The sequence below is a fragment of the Rhinolophus hipposideros genome (genome assembly GCF_964194185.1).
Source record: "Rhinolophus hipposideros genome assembly, chromosome: 20".
NCBI classification, from domain to species: Eukaryota; Metazoa; Chordata; class Mammalia; order Chiroptera; family Rhinolophidae; genus Rhinolophus; species Rhinolophus hipposideros.
The window spans coordinates 12,997,877-13,016,977 of NC_138066.1; the positions used below are offsets into that span (position 1 = coordinate 12,997,877).

Here is a 19,101-nt window from a genome sequence, read left to right on the forward strand (position 1 = left end):
CTGTGTTTAGAGCAGTCTATTTTAAGTTGATGGTCGCTTACGTTCAAACACATTCTAAAAACACTATCATTTTTACACACCCCCTCTGTGTTTATGTTTTCGTTTTTCGTTTCTTTTGTGTGTGTGTGTTTGTGTATCCCTTAATTTACTGTTGTAATTACACGTAGTCTTCCTACATTTGCCTTTTAACCTTTGTACTAGCTTTAGCGTTGGTTGATCCACTGCTTTTATTATGTGTTTGCCTTTGCCAGGGAGACTTTTTTTTCTTTGCAATATTTTCTTATTCATATTTGTAATTTTTTTTTTTTTTTTCTTAAAGAAGTCCCTTCCGTGTTTTTTGTAATCCCGGTTTGTGGTGATGACTCCTTCAGCTTTTTCTTGTCTGGAAAGATCTTTATCTCTCCTTCGAGTCTCAACGCTAGCTTTGCTCGACAGCAATCTCGGTTGTAGGTCCTTGCTTTTCATCACTTTGAATATGTTGTGCGAATCCCTCTGGCCTACAAAGTTTCTTTGAAATCAGCTGACAGTCTTATGGAAACTCTCGTGTAGGTAACAGACTGCTTTTCTCTTGGTGCTTTTAAGATTTTGTTCTTTGTGTTTAACCTCTGGCATATTAATTATGATATGTCTCGGTGTGGGCCTCTTGGGTTCATCTTGTTTGGGATGCTCTTTGCTACCTGGGCTTGTATGTCTATTTCCTTTGCCAACGTAGGGAAGTTTTCAGGCATTATTTCTTCAAATAGGTATTCAATTCCTTGCTCTCTCTGTTCTCCTCTAGTACGTTTATGTGAATGTTGGTGTACTTGATGTCGTCCCAGAGACCCCTTAAACTGTCTTTATTTTATTTTTTTATTCTTGTTGCTGCTCTGATTGGATGTTTTCTGCTACCTTCTTTTCCAGATCGCTGATTTTATCCTCTGCTTCATCTAATCTGTTGATTCCCTCTAATGTATTCTTCATTTCAGTTATTGTAGTCTTCATTTCTGACTGGTTCATTTTTATGTTTCCTATCTCTTTATTGAAGTTCTCACTGAGATCACCTATTTTTACCCTAAGTTCATTAAGCATCCTTATAACCAGTGTTTTGAACTCTGTATCTGGTAGATTGCTTGCCTTCATTCTGTTTAGTTAGTTTTCTGGAGTTCTTTCATTTGGGAAATAAGCTTCTTTGTCTTGTTATCTTGGTTTCCTCCCTGTGTTTGTTTCTATGTATTAGGTAGTTCTGCTACATCTCCCAGTCTTGGCAGAGTGGCCTTATGTAGTAGGTGTCCTGTGTGGCCTAGGGCTGAATCTCCCTGGTCACCTGAGCCGGGTGCTCCAGGAGTGTCCCTTGTGTGGGTTGTGTGTGCCCTCCTAGTGTAGTTGAGCCTTGATTGCTGTTGGCACTTCAGTGGGTAGGATTGACCCTCAGGCTGACTAGCTATGAGGGTTGGTCATGACCACAGCAGCCGAGCTCTTATGTAGGGGCTGACCCCACAGAATGGGATTCGCTTTATCAGGCCTGTGGTTTCCTGCCAAGTCTGCCCTTTGGGTGTGTGATGTGTAGAGGTGGTTGGGTGGTGCTCTGGTGTGGTCTGAAGCTGGCCACTGCGTGAGTTGGTTCTGGGGCCTCTAGGGAGGGGCTCTGATGCAGGCCAAGGTCAGCTGCTGCCTGTGCTGGGCCTGGAGGTGCTTGGGAGAGGCTAAGCTGGGAACTGAAGCCAGAGGCCACTATTGCTGGGCTTGAGGCTGCTTAGCAAGAGGTCTGGGGCATACTAAGGCCAGTTGCTGCTTGTTTGGGGTTTGTGGACCTTTGAGAGATTTTTAGGAAAGCTTGCAGCGTGGGCCCAAGTGGGCTGCTTGTGAGGAACAGCTGCTGAAGTTCTAGCTAGTGCACAAATTGGGTGGAAATCACCAGGGTGGGAGGTCTTAGTTTTGGGGAAACACGGTAGGTCCCTTTAACACCTTCACCACTAACCTTTATGTCGTAGTTGTTATGTGTCTTACATGAATATACATTGAAAAATCCCACTAGTGTTTTAGATTTTGCTCTTAACAGTCAGACATACTTTAGCAAACTTAAGGGAATAAAAAATCATGTGCATTTACTCAGATAGTTCCATTTCTGTTGTTTTTCCTTCATTCTTCAAGATCCAGATTTCCCTCTGGTATCATTTCCCTTCAGCCTGAAGAACTTCCTTGAGCATTTCTTATAGACCAAATCTGCTAGTGACAAATTCCCTTCCTTCATCTGAGAATGTCTTTATTTTGCCCTCATTTCTACAGGATATTTTCCCTGGATGTAGAAACCTGAGTTGACAGTTCTTTTTTTAGCCCTTTAAAGATGTTGTTCCATTGTGTTCTGGCCTCTGTGGTTTCTGATAAGAAATCTGCAGTCCCTGGAGTAATAGTCATTTTTGTCTAGTTGCTTTCAAGACCTTTTCTTTGTTGTTGATTTTTAAATTGTGATAAAATACATAGAATGTAAAACTTAACCATCTTAAACATTTTTAAGTATTCAGTTCAGTAGTGTTAAGTACTACTGAATTCACATTGTTGTGCAACCGATTTCCAAAACTTTATTTTGCAAAACTGAAACTCTACCCATCAACAACTCCCCATTTCTCCCTGTCGCTACCCCTGGCAACTAACGTTCTACTTTCTCTTTCCATGAATTTGATGACTTTAACTCATGGAAGTGGAATCATACAGTATGTCTTTTTGTGACTGGTTTATTTCACTTAACAATGTCTTCAGGGTTCATCCATGTTGTAGCATGTTTCAGAATTTTCTGCCCTTTTAAGGCTGAATAAGACTCCATTGCCTGTATAGACCACATTATGTTTATCCTGTCATCCACTGATGGACATTTGCATTGTTTCCACATCTCGGCTATTGTGAATAATGCTGCTATGAATATAAGGATACAAATATCTTCAAGACCCTGCTTTCAGTTGTTTTGGATATATATAAATATACAGAAGTGGGAGTGCTGGATCATAAAATAAGTCTGTTTTTTATTTTTTGAGGAACTGTTACACTATTTTCCATAGGGATTGCACCATTGTACATTTCCACGAGCAGTGCACAGGTTTCCAGTTTCTCCACATCCTCACCAACACTTGTTTTCTGTTTGTTGTTTGTTTGTTTGTTTGTTTTACAAGGGGCTTTCTGGTGGACATGAGGTGATCAAGACTTGTTCTTTATGTTTAACTTTACAGCAGTTTTATAACGTTCTGTCTAGATATGATTTTGTTCTTGTTTGAAGTTACCTGATCGTGAATCTAAAAACTCACGTCTGTCACCAAATTTGGAAAGTTCTTGACCATAATTTCTTCAAGTGTTTTTCTTCCTTCATCTCTTTCTTCTCTCCTTCTGAGATTCCAGCGACACATATACTAAACCTTTTGTTACTATCCCACAAGTCTCCTTGAGGTTCTTTTTTTCTTCCAATATTTTTTCTCTCTGTTCTTTAGATAGGAGAAATTCTATAGATTTATCTTCAAGTTTACCAACTTTTTTCACTGCCATTTCCATTCTACTATTGAACCCATTGTGTGACTTTTTATTATGTATATTGTAGTTTTAATTTCTATTCTTTCCATTTGTTCTTTTTTATAGTTTGTATACTGAATATGCTAATATTTTAATTTGAAATGTGTTTTTCTTTACTTTCTGGAGCACTATTAACACTAGATGCTTTCAAGTTTTTGATAAATCCTATATCTGGGTCATCTTGGAGTTAGAATGTCAGTTGTCTTTTCCCTTTAGAAATGGTCATGTTTTTCTGATTTCTTTTTTCTATATTAAATGATTTTGGATTGTATCCTGGGCATTGTTGTTACATTGTAAGGAGTCTGGCACCTGTATAATCCTCTAGAAAATGTTGAATCTCCTTAGGTTCAGACTGCAAAGTTCTTTTTCACCTTATGTGAGTATGCTTCAAACATCATTTCTTAAAGCTGGGTTGGGACTATTCCATGCATGAGTGGCTAGAGGTGAGCCTGAGGCTTCTCTGTGGGTTCATACGCAGAATTAAGTAAGAGATCACCTTGTCTGGCTCCTTTTCCTGGTTCATCTGGCCAGAAAGATGGAGTTTTATTTTGGGCATCTCCACGGTCACCGCAGCAGTGTGACTGGGGTCGACCCTCAGGGCAGAGCCAGAGAGGGAAAAATCTGGAAACTCATCCAGTGCGGGCGCTTCTTCAAGTTTTGCTGCCCATACAATTCAGCTGCTGTGCTTGCTTTTTAGAATCCTCAGGTAGGGTTTTTTTTGTGCTCTGTCTAGAGTTTTTAGCTATAATGAATTAAAATAGGGCTGTTACACTGCTATGCAGAACTAGACAGAACTAGAACCTCTATCCTTTTATTCCTTTTTGACATGGATTATTTAGAAGTATGGTTTGGAGGTTATTTTCATTTCCAAGAAGTTGTATCGAAGGTGCATCCTTAAACTGACTACAGAGGCTGTTTTTATTGATAGAACATGCAGTCTGTCGCGATTGTTTTATGAATCAAAAACTTTTCTGTAGAGTAGATGAAGAAAAAAAAACATAGTTGGAAACTCAAATACAGTTGAATTAAACCAGAGTCATAGTAGGAGATTCAAAACACCTTTCACAGCTTTTGACAGATTAAGTGGACGACACAAGTAACATAATTAACGTCCTCAGTATGCTTCGTGTAATGGTTAATTGAATACAGATAAGTTTGTTACCATTCTTTTCAAATGTCTTATAAAACATTTATTTAAAGTCAAATTAAAAAAGAAAAAAAAAACTAGGCCACACTGAAAATCTTAATTTCTCCAAAATGTAACTATATGTGTCTTAGACTACAGTGAAGCCAGAAGTTTGGGTGTTACTTTTCTTTTCATTTTTTCAGTCACAGATTTTTACCAGCCTGTGCGCTGGGCCTTCTGAGGGGTATACTGCCTCTAGCAGCAGATGTAACAGGCAGGTCGTGGGGGTCAGCTGGTTTCACTTCTTAGAGTCTCCTCCTTTTCAAGGTAACTCCTGGCTTATGTGGTCATCTGACGTTTACAGCCACTTGCTTAAAGCAGGTGGGAAGCAAATAGACTATGATTTGCCTAAAAGTTCACAGTTGGAAGCACACACTCGCTTTCTGGTTCGGTGTTCTCTGCCCACCTTATACTACTGGCTGATTATGATTAGTCTGAGTCTCAAAATGGATTATTCTCAGTATATTTTGGAGATTAAGGGAAGAGTCGAGGCAGGAGTTGGAAACCTTGGAGATCACCTGAACCTTATTTTATTTGCAAATTTGAGGGCCTCCAAGAACTCCCTGCTTGTAGCAGTTTTCAAGAAAATTATTTAGGTTGGTTTATCAATTGTACAGGTCACGTTTATTGTTTTGGACAATTGAGGGAGGGTTATTAAAGGAAACCGGCCACATTTTAAAATAGAATGAAAGGAACTACCACAGAGAAGATGTTTGAGGATGGTGTTGTTGGGGTTGCTCTCGTCATTAGGAAGAAGCTGTCTTTCCAAGAGAAGGCTGTGTGAGAGGAGTGGTATATGTACTCTTGGCATTTGGGGTGGCTCTGGACAAATCACGTGGCTTACATAGTTTTTCTTTTCATTAAGAGACCACTGAAGTGTTAAACCCAACGTATAAAACTAAATTAGAAATTCATCCTACTTCCAAGCTCTATTCTATATACCTTAGAGACATTAGTTGAAGTACTTCTTCAAGTTGATTGTTAAATAAAATAATTATATTTTCAACTGATTTTAAAATGTTTTCTCTCAAAACATTTAAAAAATGCTATTACTACCTTGCCAGGTAAGAGTGAAAAGAAAAAATAAACCTTAACATAATCACTGTTAGCATTTTGGTGTATTTTCTTTCCCCTTTTTTTAATGCTTTTGTTTTTTTAGTATCTGGCTGTTTTAGGGGATGATGGTGAATTGATGTGGTTCCAAGCAAACCAGGGGTCTTCAGTTCTACTTACTTGACATTATTTCCTTCAATCCTTTCCTCCCCACTATTTTCGGAAGAGAATGGGTTAATGAGAGCTCCATGTTGCACCTTTCCTAGATAATCAAGAATTGAGTATAGTTTCCTAAACCTTAGCGAGCACGTCAGTATCACATGGCAAATTTATTAAAACACAAATGCTGGGCCCACCCCAGGGTTTCTTTCTTTTTTTTTTTTAACATTTTTTTAAATTAGTTTCAGGTGCACAAAGCAATGTACTAGTTAGACATTTGTCATTTATATCCCTCACACAGTGACAACCCCTTGCCCCCGCAGAGTTTCTTAGACAGTAGATCTGGTGTGGGCCTCAGAATAAGAATTTCTAACAAGTCCCCAGATGCTGCTGGTTCTGCCAGCCCAGGACCACACTTGGAGAACCACTGGTGTGACTGTGGTTGTAGGTGATCCTGTAAGCATCACCATCCGTATTCCAATTAATCTAGAGTTGCCTCTAGTTGAAACCATAAGTTTAGGTATTTTGTCCTATGATTTTCACCCCAAGCCTTTCCCCAAGTTGTAGAGTCTTTATTTTAACTTAAAAAATTATACAAGTAATGCATGTGAATTAAATAAAAAAATCGGGGGAGATAAGCTAAAAGAAAAACTAGTTGTGAATTCCACGAGGGGTGATATTTTTGTGTAGCTCCTGCTAATCTCGGTACATACATAGATGGACAGTCAATGCATCTGTGGCCATACGACCCTCAACACCCTTGATCTTCAAAGCTAAACAGGGTTGGATGAGTGACAGACACCAAACTATAATATGTGTGTGGGGTATGTATGTATATATGTATATACACAGTCGTACACATATACACACAAATATATCTAGCAAAAAAATGAGATCACATAATACATGTATTTTAGCCTGCTTTTTTTTAACCTGCTATATAGTGAATATCGTTTTGTGCTGAATATAGAGCTAAGTGATTTTAATTGATGCACAATTTTCCAGTGTGTACATTGTAATTTATTTAATTTGTGTGTATATTGTAATTTATTTAATTTGTTCTCTGTTTTTGGACTCAAGATTTTGTTCCAGTTTTTAATTATTAAAAATAATACTGTGTTGACTCTTACTACATATGTTTCTCTATTTGCTCAGTTATTTCCTTAGGATAATCTACTACACGTATAATTGTTCTGTAAAAGGTTATGTACTTTTAAGAATCTTTGCTAGGGGGGCGGCCGGTTAGCTCAGTTGGTTAGAGCGCGGTGCTCCTAACAACAAGGTTGCCGGTTCAATTCCCACATGGGCCACTGTGAGCTGTGCCTTCCACAACTAGATTGAAACAACTACTTGACTTGGAGCCGATGGGTCCTGGAAAAACACACTTAAATAAATAGAAGTTTAAAATAAAAAAGAAAGAAAGAATCTTTGCTAGTCTGAGAGACAAAAAAATGTATTCTAGTTTAATTTGTCGTTAGTTATTGGTAAGGTTTGTTGGCCATGATTTATCTCCATAAATTGCCTATTTATATCCATTGCCCATTTTTCCATTGGGTGTCCATCTTTTCATTTTCTTGGTCAGATCTTTTTATTAGAATGTAAACTCTTTGTCTTATGTTTAAAATATTTTGCCCTGGTTTATTTGACTTAAATCTTTAGTAGGTTCATTTCCCCAAACTGCTCCCCCTTGCAAAACGTTAACACTTTTCTGGAGTCAGATGCTGCCTCGAATGAATGCTTAATCCCCATTTTTAACGGCTGTGTGGTATTTTTTTGACTTGTGTGTACCAGAATTTTCTTTCTTAGCCTCAAATATTAGGGGTCCCCAAGAAAGCGTGTGTCATCAGTCCTTTGTTTTCAGTTTGTCTGCCTTCTTTCTTTAACCAGATGCGAACCCTGAGGTGACAATGACAATGCTTCGCTGGATCTATACGGATGAGTTGGAGTTCAGAGAAGACGATGTGTTCCTGACTGAGCTGATGAAACTAGCTAATCGGTTTCAACTCCAGCTCCTTAGGGAGAGGCAAGTCACAGCACATATATTCAAGCACCTCAGATGGTGGTGGCGGAGCTTTAATTATGCCAAGCTCTGGGAAAACAGCTGCTTCTGCTAATGTAAATCACTTTTGAAAGGTGTTCTTTTAAAGGCTGTAGTGTGAGGACAGAATTTTATCTCCTTTGCTTTGTGTTATCTTAGAAGCTAAATTTTGCTCAAAGCTTTTAGGTATTCTCTTTCCTTTCACTGGTTTATTACCTGGTATTACAAAATTGTGTGACTTGATAAACTGAATATGAAATAATATAATCCAATGTCCAAACTGTGAACTTTTTCTCCTATACCATTTCCTTTGACATTTTGTGGAAGAGACTTGCTGATCTATATACTTGGATGAAGTCCTTGGTGACGTTCTCGTGGTTGGAAAAACATTAATACCTAAATTCATACATGAACGTGTGGCTCAGTAAGTTTCCGAGCCAGTATTTCTGAGATCTTACTACATTTGTTATTGCTTCTTAGGTTCCCATGGAGATAACCTATTATGGTGTTTTTTGTTTTTCTTTAATATCGCATTTTCTCTGGTGCTCTCCCAAGTTGGCCTTTTATAACAGAACAACAGAAAACAAAATGTCCACCAAATAAATGATGTCAGGCAAAATGCCCTTTAGTTTCTGTTGGAGATGTGGCCCTTGGTAGTCAGTTTGGTCGATGGAGTGTCTTTTTACATCATTTAGTGATCTTGTGTGTTCTCCAGTGTAGGTGAAGGGATAATTTCAGCCATCAAGAGGCACTCTTCCTGTGGTTGTGTTGCCCTCAGAGAGCTAAGAGAGACCTTGCTACCTAGAGCTGCTTGTTCTGTTTTTCCTGTGGGGCTGATGTTGCCCGTGGGATGGCCCGTTACGCCCCTGAGTCAGTACACAGGTTACTCCTGTCTATGATTGATGTGGGCTTGAGTGCATTTAATACCAAAATCCAATAACTAAGAAGAAAACCAAACAGACCTAAGATTTGTAGACACACGTAGCATTAGGTTAGTAAAGCTAACTACTGTCGAGGCCTTGCAATTAATGCTTTTGTTTGTTTGGGTGAGTTTTTGAACCATCTGAGAGTGAAATGAAAATGATTTTAATTAGATTGAATGTTATCTATCTCCTCTCTCTCTCTCTCTCTCTCTCTCTCTCTCTCTCTCTCTCTCTCTCTCTCTCCCTCTCTCTCCCTCTCTCTCCCTCTCTCTCCCTCGATTTCCTGAGCTTTCTCCTATTGACTTTGTCAAACTTGCTTGTAAATTAAATTGTTTTGATAAAAATGCCCTGGGGTTGGAGTAGTTTAGATAATTGTAATCTGTGTAATGGATTCTTTTAATTAAAATGTTTGTTGTTTATTGACTGATTAGGCTTCATAACTATCAACATTACCAGGCTCAATTTTGTATTGTTGGATGTGGACATTAAGTTGTTATCTGTCAGGGCTTTGTTAAGAGCTGGGATGGAGGAGACCCCGGAGTGGAGTCACATCTTGACTTTTAAAAGGTCACAGAGTGCCCACTGCTGTCTGCAGGAGAAATTACACATTCGGGATAGTAAGTGAAAGGGCTCTGACACAACAAATGTGTGTGTTAGGAAATGGGTGTTGGTCATTTTTGTAATTTAGAGATCTCAGTGGTTTGGGAATTCTGTCACCAATTTGATGAAAAAGAAGGGTTTTTTTTTGTTTTGTTTTTTATTTTGGTAAGTATTATCAGGAAAATACTTTTTAAGAAAAAGAATAGTGTATGCTAAAAATTGGCAACATGATCATTTTTCCCCCTGATTGTAAAATACATGTTCAGTGTATGGTATTCGGAAAATGTAGAATGATAGAAAGAAAAAGCTTAAGTCATCCATAGTTCAACTCCTGGTAGCCTTTTGTTGTTTATTTTTACAGTAATTTTCTGTCTTATTCATATACATGGGATCGATACCGAAACTAGACAGGAGTTTGTGGGATACTTGATTTTGTACTTTAAAAATCAGGTTTATTGTTTTTGTGCATCTGTATCCTTTTTGTACTCTAAAATTAAAAACATATATTAACAACAAAATCCCTTCAGAGGAAAGTTAGTCTCTCTTACTATGAACCGAGAATCAGAATTTTACAGGAAGATGACATGTTCTTCAGTTGGGTACGTGTCAGTTATTATTTGTAGCCCATTCAAAATGTGAATGACACTCTGGGGATCCGAGTTTAGAGAAAATGAAGTGTCTGCCAGTTGTAACAAAACAGCTGTCCTCGTGAAACATAGTGGACCATCTTGGTGCAATGTCATTTGGCAGTAGAAAGGAAGAGAATGGAATTTTCAGAATCTCAGCGTTGTCTGTAAAAGTGCTTTGTGAAGTGCTCTGCAAAGGTGAGTCAGGGCTCCCTGAGATCATACCATGTGTTAGGATGCCAGAATGGCGAGGTCACAGACATTTGTCCTTGTAAAAGTGGTGCAAGTTTGATATATCTGAAAAGAGGACTTTTCTCCTGGAATGCTGTGATTTCAGAGCGAGATGTGAATGACTTGTCAGTCATCGCTGTGGTAGGGTTGGGGTTTGCTGAAACTAGTGGTACAGGCAGCAGAGGTTCAAAATGTAACATTATTACTTTGCTATAGTAACTTATTTAGATATTGTAACACTTTGATTTAAAAGTGCCCTGGGGGAGATGCTTCTTTACACCAAGTCAGCTATGTTACTTAAAAAGCAAAGCACTTAAACATGGGTCTTTGAATAAAATAGATGCCTGCATTTATTGTTGGACGAAGAAATGACTCCAAGATTATTCTTGCTCCTAACCTAAAGTCTCGTTTGTGAGGTTTTCAAAGTTTGTTCCTCCTCCTTTCCAGGTTTTGCTGGTGACTCTCCTCCTTTCTTCCCCCATCTCCCACTCCCATGGTCTGTCTCCATTTGTGTAAACTAAATCTCATCTGTTAAAATTGGAAATTATCTGCTAGTCAATCAGTTATCAATTATATATTAGTATGTAATATGATAATATATAATATATTTTTATATTACATTACATTACATTATATATTAATATAATTAATATACATTAATTATAATACTGAAACCCATTTATATTAGTTATTAAATTAATGCAACTTCCTTGAGGAATTCAAACTTAGGAGCATACCTATTACCTATCTTATAGTGTGCCAAGTTTTCCTTTATCTTGAAAAACACACAGATCGCAAAACCTCTGAAATAGAATATTATCTTTATTTTACAGAGGAGGAGATAGGGGCACAGAGAGCTCATGCAATCAACTCAGAAAAGAGTTTGGGGGGCCAGACCGGTGGCTTAGGCGGTTGGAGCTCCATGTTCCTAACTCCAAAGGCTGCTGGTTCGATTCCCACATCGGCCAGTGGGCTCTCAACCACAAGGTTGCCAGCTTGATTCTTCGACTCCCACAAGGGATGGTGGGCTGTGCCCCCTGCAACTAGCAACGGCAACTGGACCTGGAGCTGAGCTGCGCCCTCCACAATTAAGATTGAAAGGACAACTTGACTTAGAAAAAAGTCCTGGAAGTACACACTGTTCCCCAATAAAGTCCTGTTCCCCTTCCCCAATAAAATCTTAAAAAAAAAAAAAAAAAGAAAAGGGTTTTGAGGAGAACTGGGGGACAGAGAAGGCACTATATGAGGATGCTGTGCTGCCCTTGAAGTTGAACCTGGTTTGTAGCGAGAAGTTCAGGCAAGGGAGACGGAAGGACCATGCCACTGGCCTCCTTCCCCCCAGGCCGCTGCTGTGGAGGCTTCCTGAGGTTTCCAGGAATGGTGGAGTAGTGGAAGCTGGGGACTTCCCAGCGCAGCGTCTTCTAGGCCAGGGTGTGTGCCTGCTTGCCTGCGTGTAGCACTCTCTTCCCTGATCTAATTGGTGTTCTCTTGTTAGTGATTGTGAGTCTTGTTGTTACTATTGTTGTTGCCAGGCTTTCTGGGACATCCACGGTAGCCGGTGTTTCACTGTCTTCGTGTACTCTGCTTTGACTCTTAACTCAATTGTTTCTATACATAATAGATTTTTAAAGTGGGCTGTTTAAAACCAGCTTTATTGAGTTACATAATTCACATAGCAAACACTTTTGGGGAGCACCTTTAAGGAGGTGTTAATTTATTGAGGCAGAGCTTCATCTTTGACGCTATTTCCAAGGCCCACTAGTTGCATAATAGAGCTGTGTTAATGGGAACTGCAAACGCGCCCCCTGATTAAATGTGAAAGGGCTGGATTTTGACCCACTATGTGCTGGATTTTACAGTCGCCTGTGAATATGATCCACAGATTTCATGGGACTACCTTTAAGGCATCTAGGGAGTTATGCTTAACATGTTTATTTACAGGTGACTTTGATTCTGACCAGGAATAGCAATAGAATATCGTAATGAAATTCTAGTACTTTTAAAATACAGTAGCTCAGCTATAACTTATTCATAACTACTTTGCTTAACCTCACACTTCAGTGTCATTGGACATAGCCGTAAGGACGCGGATTATTGCTTTGGTTTGTTCATTTATGCATATATTTCTCCCAATAATACTGTTCATCACGGATACTCTCTTGTAGATGTGAGAAGGGTGTCATGTCTCTGGTGAATGTCAGGAACTGTATTCGCTTCTATCAGACTGCGGAGGAGCTGAATGCCAGCACCCTGATGAACTACTGCGCAGAGATTATTGCGAGTCATTGGGTGAGTGAGAGATGGTGGGTGCGGGTGCAGCTCCGGCCCTGGAAGCCAGAAGACCTGCGCTCGGGACTTGGTTCCATGGAAAGTTACCTCTCTGGCACCTCGTTTCCTCTTATTACAAAATTGAAGGCTGAGTAGTTGCATTATATGATCTGTGGATTCTTTTTGGCTCCCAGTCTTGTAGTTCTGATTTCAGAGTAGAGGGCAGAAAGTAGGTCAGGTGAAGAAACAAGCTTGGGACGAATAGGTCCACCTGCCTCGCCCTCTGTCTGCAGAAGCTGCGGCTGTGAGCCATGGAGGGAGCTGTGGTGCTCGCCAGGCAGCACCTTTCCGCGTGGCACCCTTCCTCTCTCCCGTGTGGAGAGCACTGTTAGGTTTAGATGTGCCCTTCTTAGGTAGCTCTCCTCACCAAGAACAGGTTTTACGTTTCTTTGCTATGTTGTGTTTTGCATTTAAAAAAAAAAAATCATGGTGGGTGCTATGTTTTATAATCTATTTTCTGTGAACAGTTTGGTATTCAACAACATTGCGAGCAAAAGTATCTAAAAGAACTGGATTTTATAAAGAATTGAACCAAATGGTGACCTTTTTGCTAAAACAGGTAAAAATGGAGAGATCTGCAATAGTAGAGACCAACTGTGCCTCAGTGAGTGAATTGTTCGGGAAAGTTCCGATTACTTCTAATTGCCACCTTTGTAGGGGTGGGGCGACTGCTCTCGTGGAGGCTCCGGGGGCTGCGTCCTGGTTGGGTGTCCGTGTTGCTTGTCCTTTACCTTCTCGCCAAGAGGACAGCAGTGCCATGGTAAAGAGTCCAGGGAGTGGGGCCTCTTGGCTCTAGGTCCTGGCTCTGCCATTTATCACTGTGTGAACTTGGGCAAGTTATTTAACCTCTTTGTGCTTTACTTTCCTCATCTGTAAGATGGGGATGATAACAGTACCTACCTCACAGGGCTTTGGTGAGGATCGAATGCGTTGGGAAATGTTAAGCCCTTTACACCTTCTAGGGGCTTTAGTAAATGTCAGCTGTTATTGTGGATACGTTGAAACTATTATGCTTTTCTCTATTTTTTTAATCCTTAGGATGATTTACGAAAGGAGGATTTCAGCAGCATGAGTGCTCAGTTGTTATACAAAATGATCAAATCCAAGACTGAGTACCCGTTGCATAAAGCTATCAAAGTGGAGAGAGAAGACGTGGTCTTCCTTTATCTAATTGAAATGGATTCACAGGTACTCTAGCTGTGTGCTTCTGTTTTTCATGCCTTTCCCCAAAACTACACTTCACTTGTTTTTCTCTCTAATGCTCTTCAGTTCTTTCTGAGCCTTTACTGGCACAGTCTTTAATGCAGTATTTCTGCTAGCAGTTTGTTAAGGCAGTCTGAGCTTTTCCGATCATGCTTCTCAGCATTCTTCCAGTCTCTGCCGGTTGCCCAATTCCAGAGCCACTCCCACTTTTTTAGGTAGTTGTTACAGCAGAACCCAGCTTCTAGGTACCAAAATCTGTATCAGTTTTCTTTTGCTGCTGTAAGAAATGAACACAAACCTAGTGTCTTAGAACACCACAGTGTATATCTTACAGTTTTGTGGGTTGGAAGTCCAGTATAGGCATCAACCGTCTAAAATTAAAAGGTGTCGGCAGACTGTGCTCCTTTCTGGAGGCTCTAGGGGAGAATCCATTTGCTGCTCATTTGGGTTGTTGGCAGAATTCAGTTACTTGTGGTTATAGCAGCAATGTCCTTATTTTCTTGCTGGCTGTAAGCTGAGAGCTGTTCTCAGCTTCTAGAGGCTACCACATCGGCCTCCTTCCTCCATTAAACAGCCAATAATGGAGGATCAAATTCTTCCCATGTCACATCTCTCTGACCTGCTCTTCCACTTCCCTCTTTCACTTTTAAGGACTCAAGTGATTAGATAGATTGGGCTCTCTGGGATAATCCAGGATACTCATCTCCATCTCAAGGTCCTTAACCTTAGTCACATCTGCAAAGTGCCTTTCATCATGTAAGGTGACATATTCATAGGTTCTGGGGATTAGGACATGGACATCTCTGAGGGCTAGTATTCTGCCTGCCACATTGCCTTAGAAGAAATGCTTTTGACAGATGGGAAGGTAGTATGTTTTATCCTGGGTGTCCAGTGTTAGGAGGAATTAAGTAGGTAAGCCACAGTATTTTATAAAAGCGTTAGCTGTTTCCCCTCAGGCTCTCTGAACCTCTTCCCTGGCACTTATGTTCTGTGGCACTATCTGCATCTCCCCCTCAGTCCTTGCATTGTCTTCCATGGTATTCACATCCGCTTCACGATCCCGTCAATTCTGTGCCCCCGAAAGCCTATGCCCCGAGGAGGCCTGAGGGAAGTCTGTGAATTCATTGGAATATGCGGAGTAAGCAGTGTTACAGCGGTAAAATTTGACATTTGCCTAAGAGGTGCTATTTAATCAGAGTCAAGGCAGGAGAGATTAAAATCAGTTGTATTCTCTGCTGGCTGGGTGCTAATTTACAAATTGATCTGTGCAGCTCCCTGGGAAGCTGAACGAATTGGATCGTAATGGAGATCTTGCTTTAGACCTTGCTCTTTCACGGCGACTAGAGAGTATTGCCACAACGCTGGTGAGTCACAAAGCCGACGTGGACATGCTAGACAAGAATGGCTGGAGCTTGTTACATAAAGGAATCCAAAGAGGTAGGAAGAAGTGGGTTTTATATTTTTCTCTGAGGGCAGTTTTACTTTTATCCAAGTAATTTTTGAAGACTCTCTCACCCTGTACCACAAATTCTCAAAGGCTTCTTGAGTCTGTACTCACAGGCTCTATGATTTAGAATTTGTGATCAGTCAAAGGTCAAAGAGGGGCCGAAGACCTGTTGCCTCTGCCTTGTTGGCTGGGCCCCAGAAGAAAGGCTAGAAAGATGACACGTTCAGGAGAAGCGCTGATTTTACTTGTAAACAATGGATGTGTTTGCTTATTCAGTACATCCCTTCCTCCAGGAATTGCTCTAGGAAGACTTGACTTGTATTGGTTAGTGTAAGAGAGGGAAAGTATCAAAACCACAGATGCTGAAACATGCTCTTGGGTTCCAGGTTGTCACTTTCACAGACAAGATTTCTTGTCTGTCAGGGCAACGAGATAGTTGCCTTTGGTTTTAGAAAAGTTATATGAAATTGTAGCTACATTTTGCATACATAGTCCGTAGTAGTGGGAAGAATATGGAAGTGGTAGAATGAACATCAAGACATTTTATTCTTAATGAATTTACTCTTTGAGGGAGAAAAAAGTACTTGTCTTTTGTTTCATTTTGTTTTGTTTTTCCCGTGGCCTTATTAATTCTGAAGTCCCAAATGGATCCTGGCTGACTTTACTTTGTAGTAGTCATTTGTGACGGAGTGGGAAGCGATACAGAGGTAGAGTTTCAGAATGGAATACAAGCTTTCAAAAATGCCGAAGCCTTAATTTTGTAGAGGGAGAGATGACTTGATTGAAGTACTTGGCCATGGTCCCTTTTTTGTTTACATGTGGACATCAAAGACAATGTGCTGATTTCCTCACCTCTTAATTATGCATATTTACCCTTCCAGTCATGCATTATTATACTGTTATTGTTTCTGCTACACTTTTGCCATTCACATTCACAAGTTGCTCCCAGTTGGTGGAATGTAGTTACTTCAAATATGGTTCTAGTGCAGCTGTGGCTTTGCCCTTTTTGGGCAGATTTTAATAACATAAATATCTCTCTAAGCCATGTGTTAGAGTGTTAAGCTTGCTGGCTCATGGAGAGGAAAATTTTGTTCATCACTGGAAAGGAAATCCTTAGAGTACGTCAGTGTCAAGAGCAGATGCATTTTTCCCAAGCACCACTCTGCATCGTACAAAGCCATTGGGTGCTTAGTGCTGGGTGTGTGTTCAGTGGAGAAAGTTTCCACCACATAGGGAATTATTCTTTCCCAATGCTGTTCAGTGTCTGAGATGTTTATTTTGGAAACAAATAGACTTGTTACTAAAAAAACAAGCTCTGAATTCTGGTTTTTTCCTCTTAGGGAGTTAAATTCTTATGTGTGATGAAGAAACATCTTTGATGAGTTATTAAATATTTTGGTGATTGCTTAGTTACAAGAATTGCCAACAATCGGTGATGCATTTTTGATGCTTGTTTTCAAACAATTTAATCTTCCACTCTGAATTGATCGGTTGCCTGCAAGCCTGCGGATTACAGTGTGGGTGTGAGAAACTGGATGGTTGCTACCTTTGGAGTCTGTGGCTCAGAGTGGTGGTCATACCGCTGGTTTGGGAGCTGGGATGGACCAGGGTTTGCCTCCTGGCTTATCCACTTACTCTGTGGCTTTGAACAAGTCACTTAGCCACTTGAGTTCCCTCTTCCTTAGCTGTAAAGTAGGAATGATTTCTCTTTACAGGTGTGGGGAGAGTGAGAGACAGTGTTCATAGCACACCGCGCCCAGTGACTGCTGTGCAGGAGGGTCAGACCACGGCTCTCCCTTGCCCGTGTTGGGGCCACAACTAGCTCCAATTCCTGGAGGAGTTTTTCACTTCTCCTTTCTCAACTTGAACTGTCAGTCTGTCGATCTTCCCAGATGATTAAATGGAGTAATATACTTAAATTTAACTGTTAACCTGAAGTTCATTATAAGTGAAGATCTTTCCCATGTGAGATATAATTTTAGTTCTGGACACATGTTAGAATCTATAAACAGAATAATCAGTGATTATTCTAATAACCAAGTATACCAATCAGTTTGTATGAAGAATGAAATGGGCAGCCAGAGTCTGTGGGTGCGTCCACAGGAGGTAAACCAATAGCCGGAAGGATGCCATCTCCTCTGATCAGCCGGATCTGGGCAAGAAGATGAATTCTGGCTTTTAAAAAAAAAGAAATCTAGTTGTTTTTGTGCTAATTTTCTTTAATAATCAAGATCAATCAATGGGTTTCTTAAATAGGATGTTCCTGCCTATTACTTGTGGTAGATTTGCAGATGATTCCACTAACTGGTACAGCATGAGATACTGTTGTATTAATTAAATAATGAAAGTGCCTAGCTGTTGTCTGAATTAAACTTCTGTCAGGAAGTTGTGTTGAAAGAAAAATTGCACGTGGATGTTTTCTTTTAATGTTAACTCTGTTAGAATATTTTTATATGGACAAGTCATAGGTAATACCTCGTTTACCTGACAGTGTTGGTGAGTGGAGTGATGAAATAACTGAAACTTTTAAGCACCAGTTTTTACTTTAACTGGTTTTGATGGAAATCTTTCTAAAATGTATTAGTAGTTTTCTTATTGACAGAAACTTTATAAATGGCGCTTTTAGCATTTTCTGTTCCTTCCTTTGTTCTGCTCTTTTGATGTCAGTTGTCTTTTTTCTCTAGGTTATGTACCTGTGAGCTGACTTTCTTTTAATGTAAAACATCAACAGTTTTTAATTTCCAATAATTCCTGAATAACTTTTTGTGTGGGGTGCATATATGTATGTATGTATATATGTTTAAGTTAAAAAAAATCTTTGATTCTTATTAATAAACTAAACCTAATCTAAAAACTATAATTCTTTTAAGAGGGTTTAAGATATAAAAACAATTTTTGTTATGCGTTCCACCTGAATCCAGACATTGATAGGTTTTTCCTGTGTCCTTATTTCTGTGTACAGTATTCAGTTTATCTTCTGTATGTGTAGTATAAGTTTTCCATTTTTCTATATTGTTTTAGCTTTACTATCTGTATCTCTTAGTTTGGAATATATGCCAAGCTTAAAGGTAAAGATACTTCTTCCCCAGTATCTTATTATATATCAGACTTTTCATTTTAAGGCTCTTTGTCCTAATAACTCCAAATTTTCTTCCCACTTCCAGAATATACATGGCTTTCTCTAGGATACTTCATTCTGTTGCTACGTAATGTATTGTTTTTACCTGTTCTCTCCTAGACTGAATCTCTGTGGGGTTTGTTCACACTACACATTAGGACACTACTGAGAACCCCACTATGTATATGTATATGTGGGTAGATAGCAAAGACCCGACCCAGCCTAGCCCCTGATAACCCCTGTTACCTGTTGCTTTCAGAGTTCTACCGACATCCTGTTGTAAAGAAATCTGAGTTTTGGTCCTTTGCACACGATGGTGGTAAAGATTGTACCTTCTCTCACTCCTAAGAAAAAAATTGTGGCAGAAGAATGAAAATATTTCAGAAGGGGTAGGTTAGAGAAGTCTAAAGTCATAATTGATTGGAATTAGAGCCAATTTGTTAAAGTGGAACCTAATAGCCTTGACCAATCAATCCATTTTCTTCCCAAACATTTCCCTGGTGACAGTGTGATGCATAGAAAAGCAAATCAGACATGGACCAATCAGTATCTGAGGGGCCTGTGGCAGCCTAGCCACCTCAGTGCCAGAGCTCACATTCTCCAGCAACGTGGTTCCTTAGAAGGAAGTACGAAGTCCTTGGGAAGTGTTGAAAAC

The 19,101-nt window shown here is 39.8% G+C and overlaps 1 protein-coding gene across 2 annotated transcripts in view; it reads left to right on the forward strand.

The window, feature by feature from the left end:
- The window catches only part of ANKFY1 (ankyrin repeat and FYVE domain containing 1), a 78,538-nt gene that overhangs the window by 30,258 nt on the left and 29,179 nt on the right, over positions 1–19,101 (forward strand). For both annotated transcript variants that reach the window (XM_081029455.1, XM_081029456.1), the window contains exons 4-7: positions 7,820–7,955; positions 12,516–12,639; positions 13,717–13,866; positions 15,153–15,318. In XM_081029455.1, the coding sequence (XP_080885581.1) occupies positions 7,820–7,955; positions 12,516–12,639; positions 13,717–13,866; positions 15,153–15,318 (576 nt within the window). The remainder of the gene's footprint in view (positions 1–7,819; positions 7,956–12,515; positions 12,640–13,716; positions 13,867–15,152; positions 15,319–19,101) is intronic.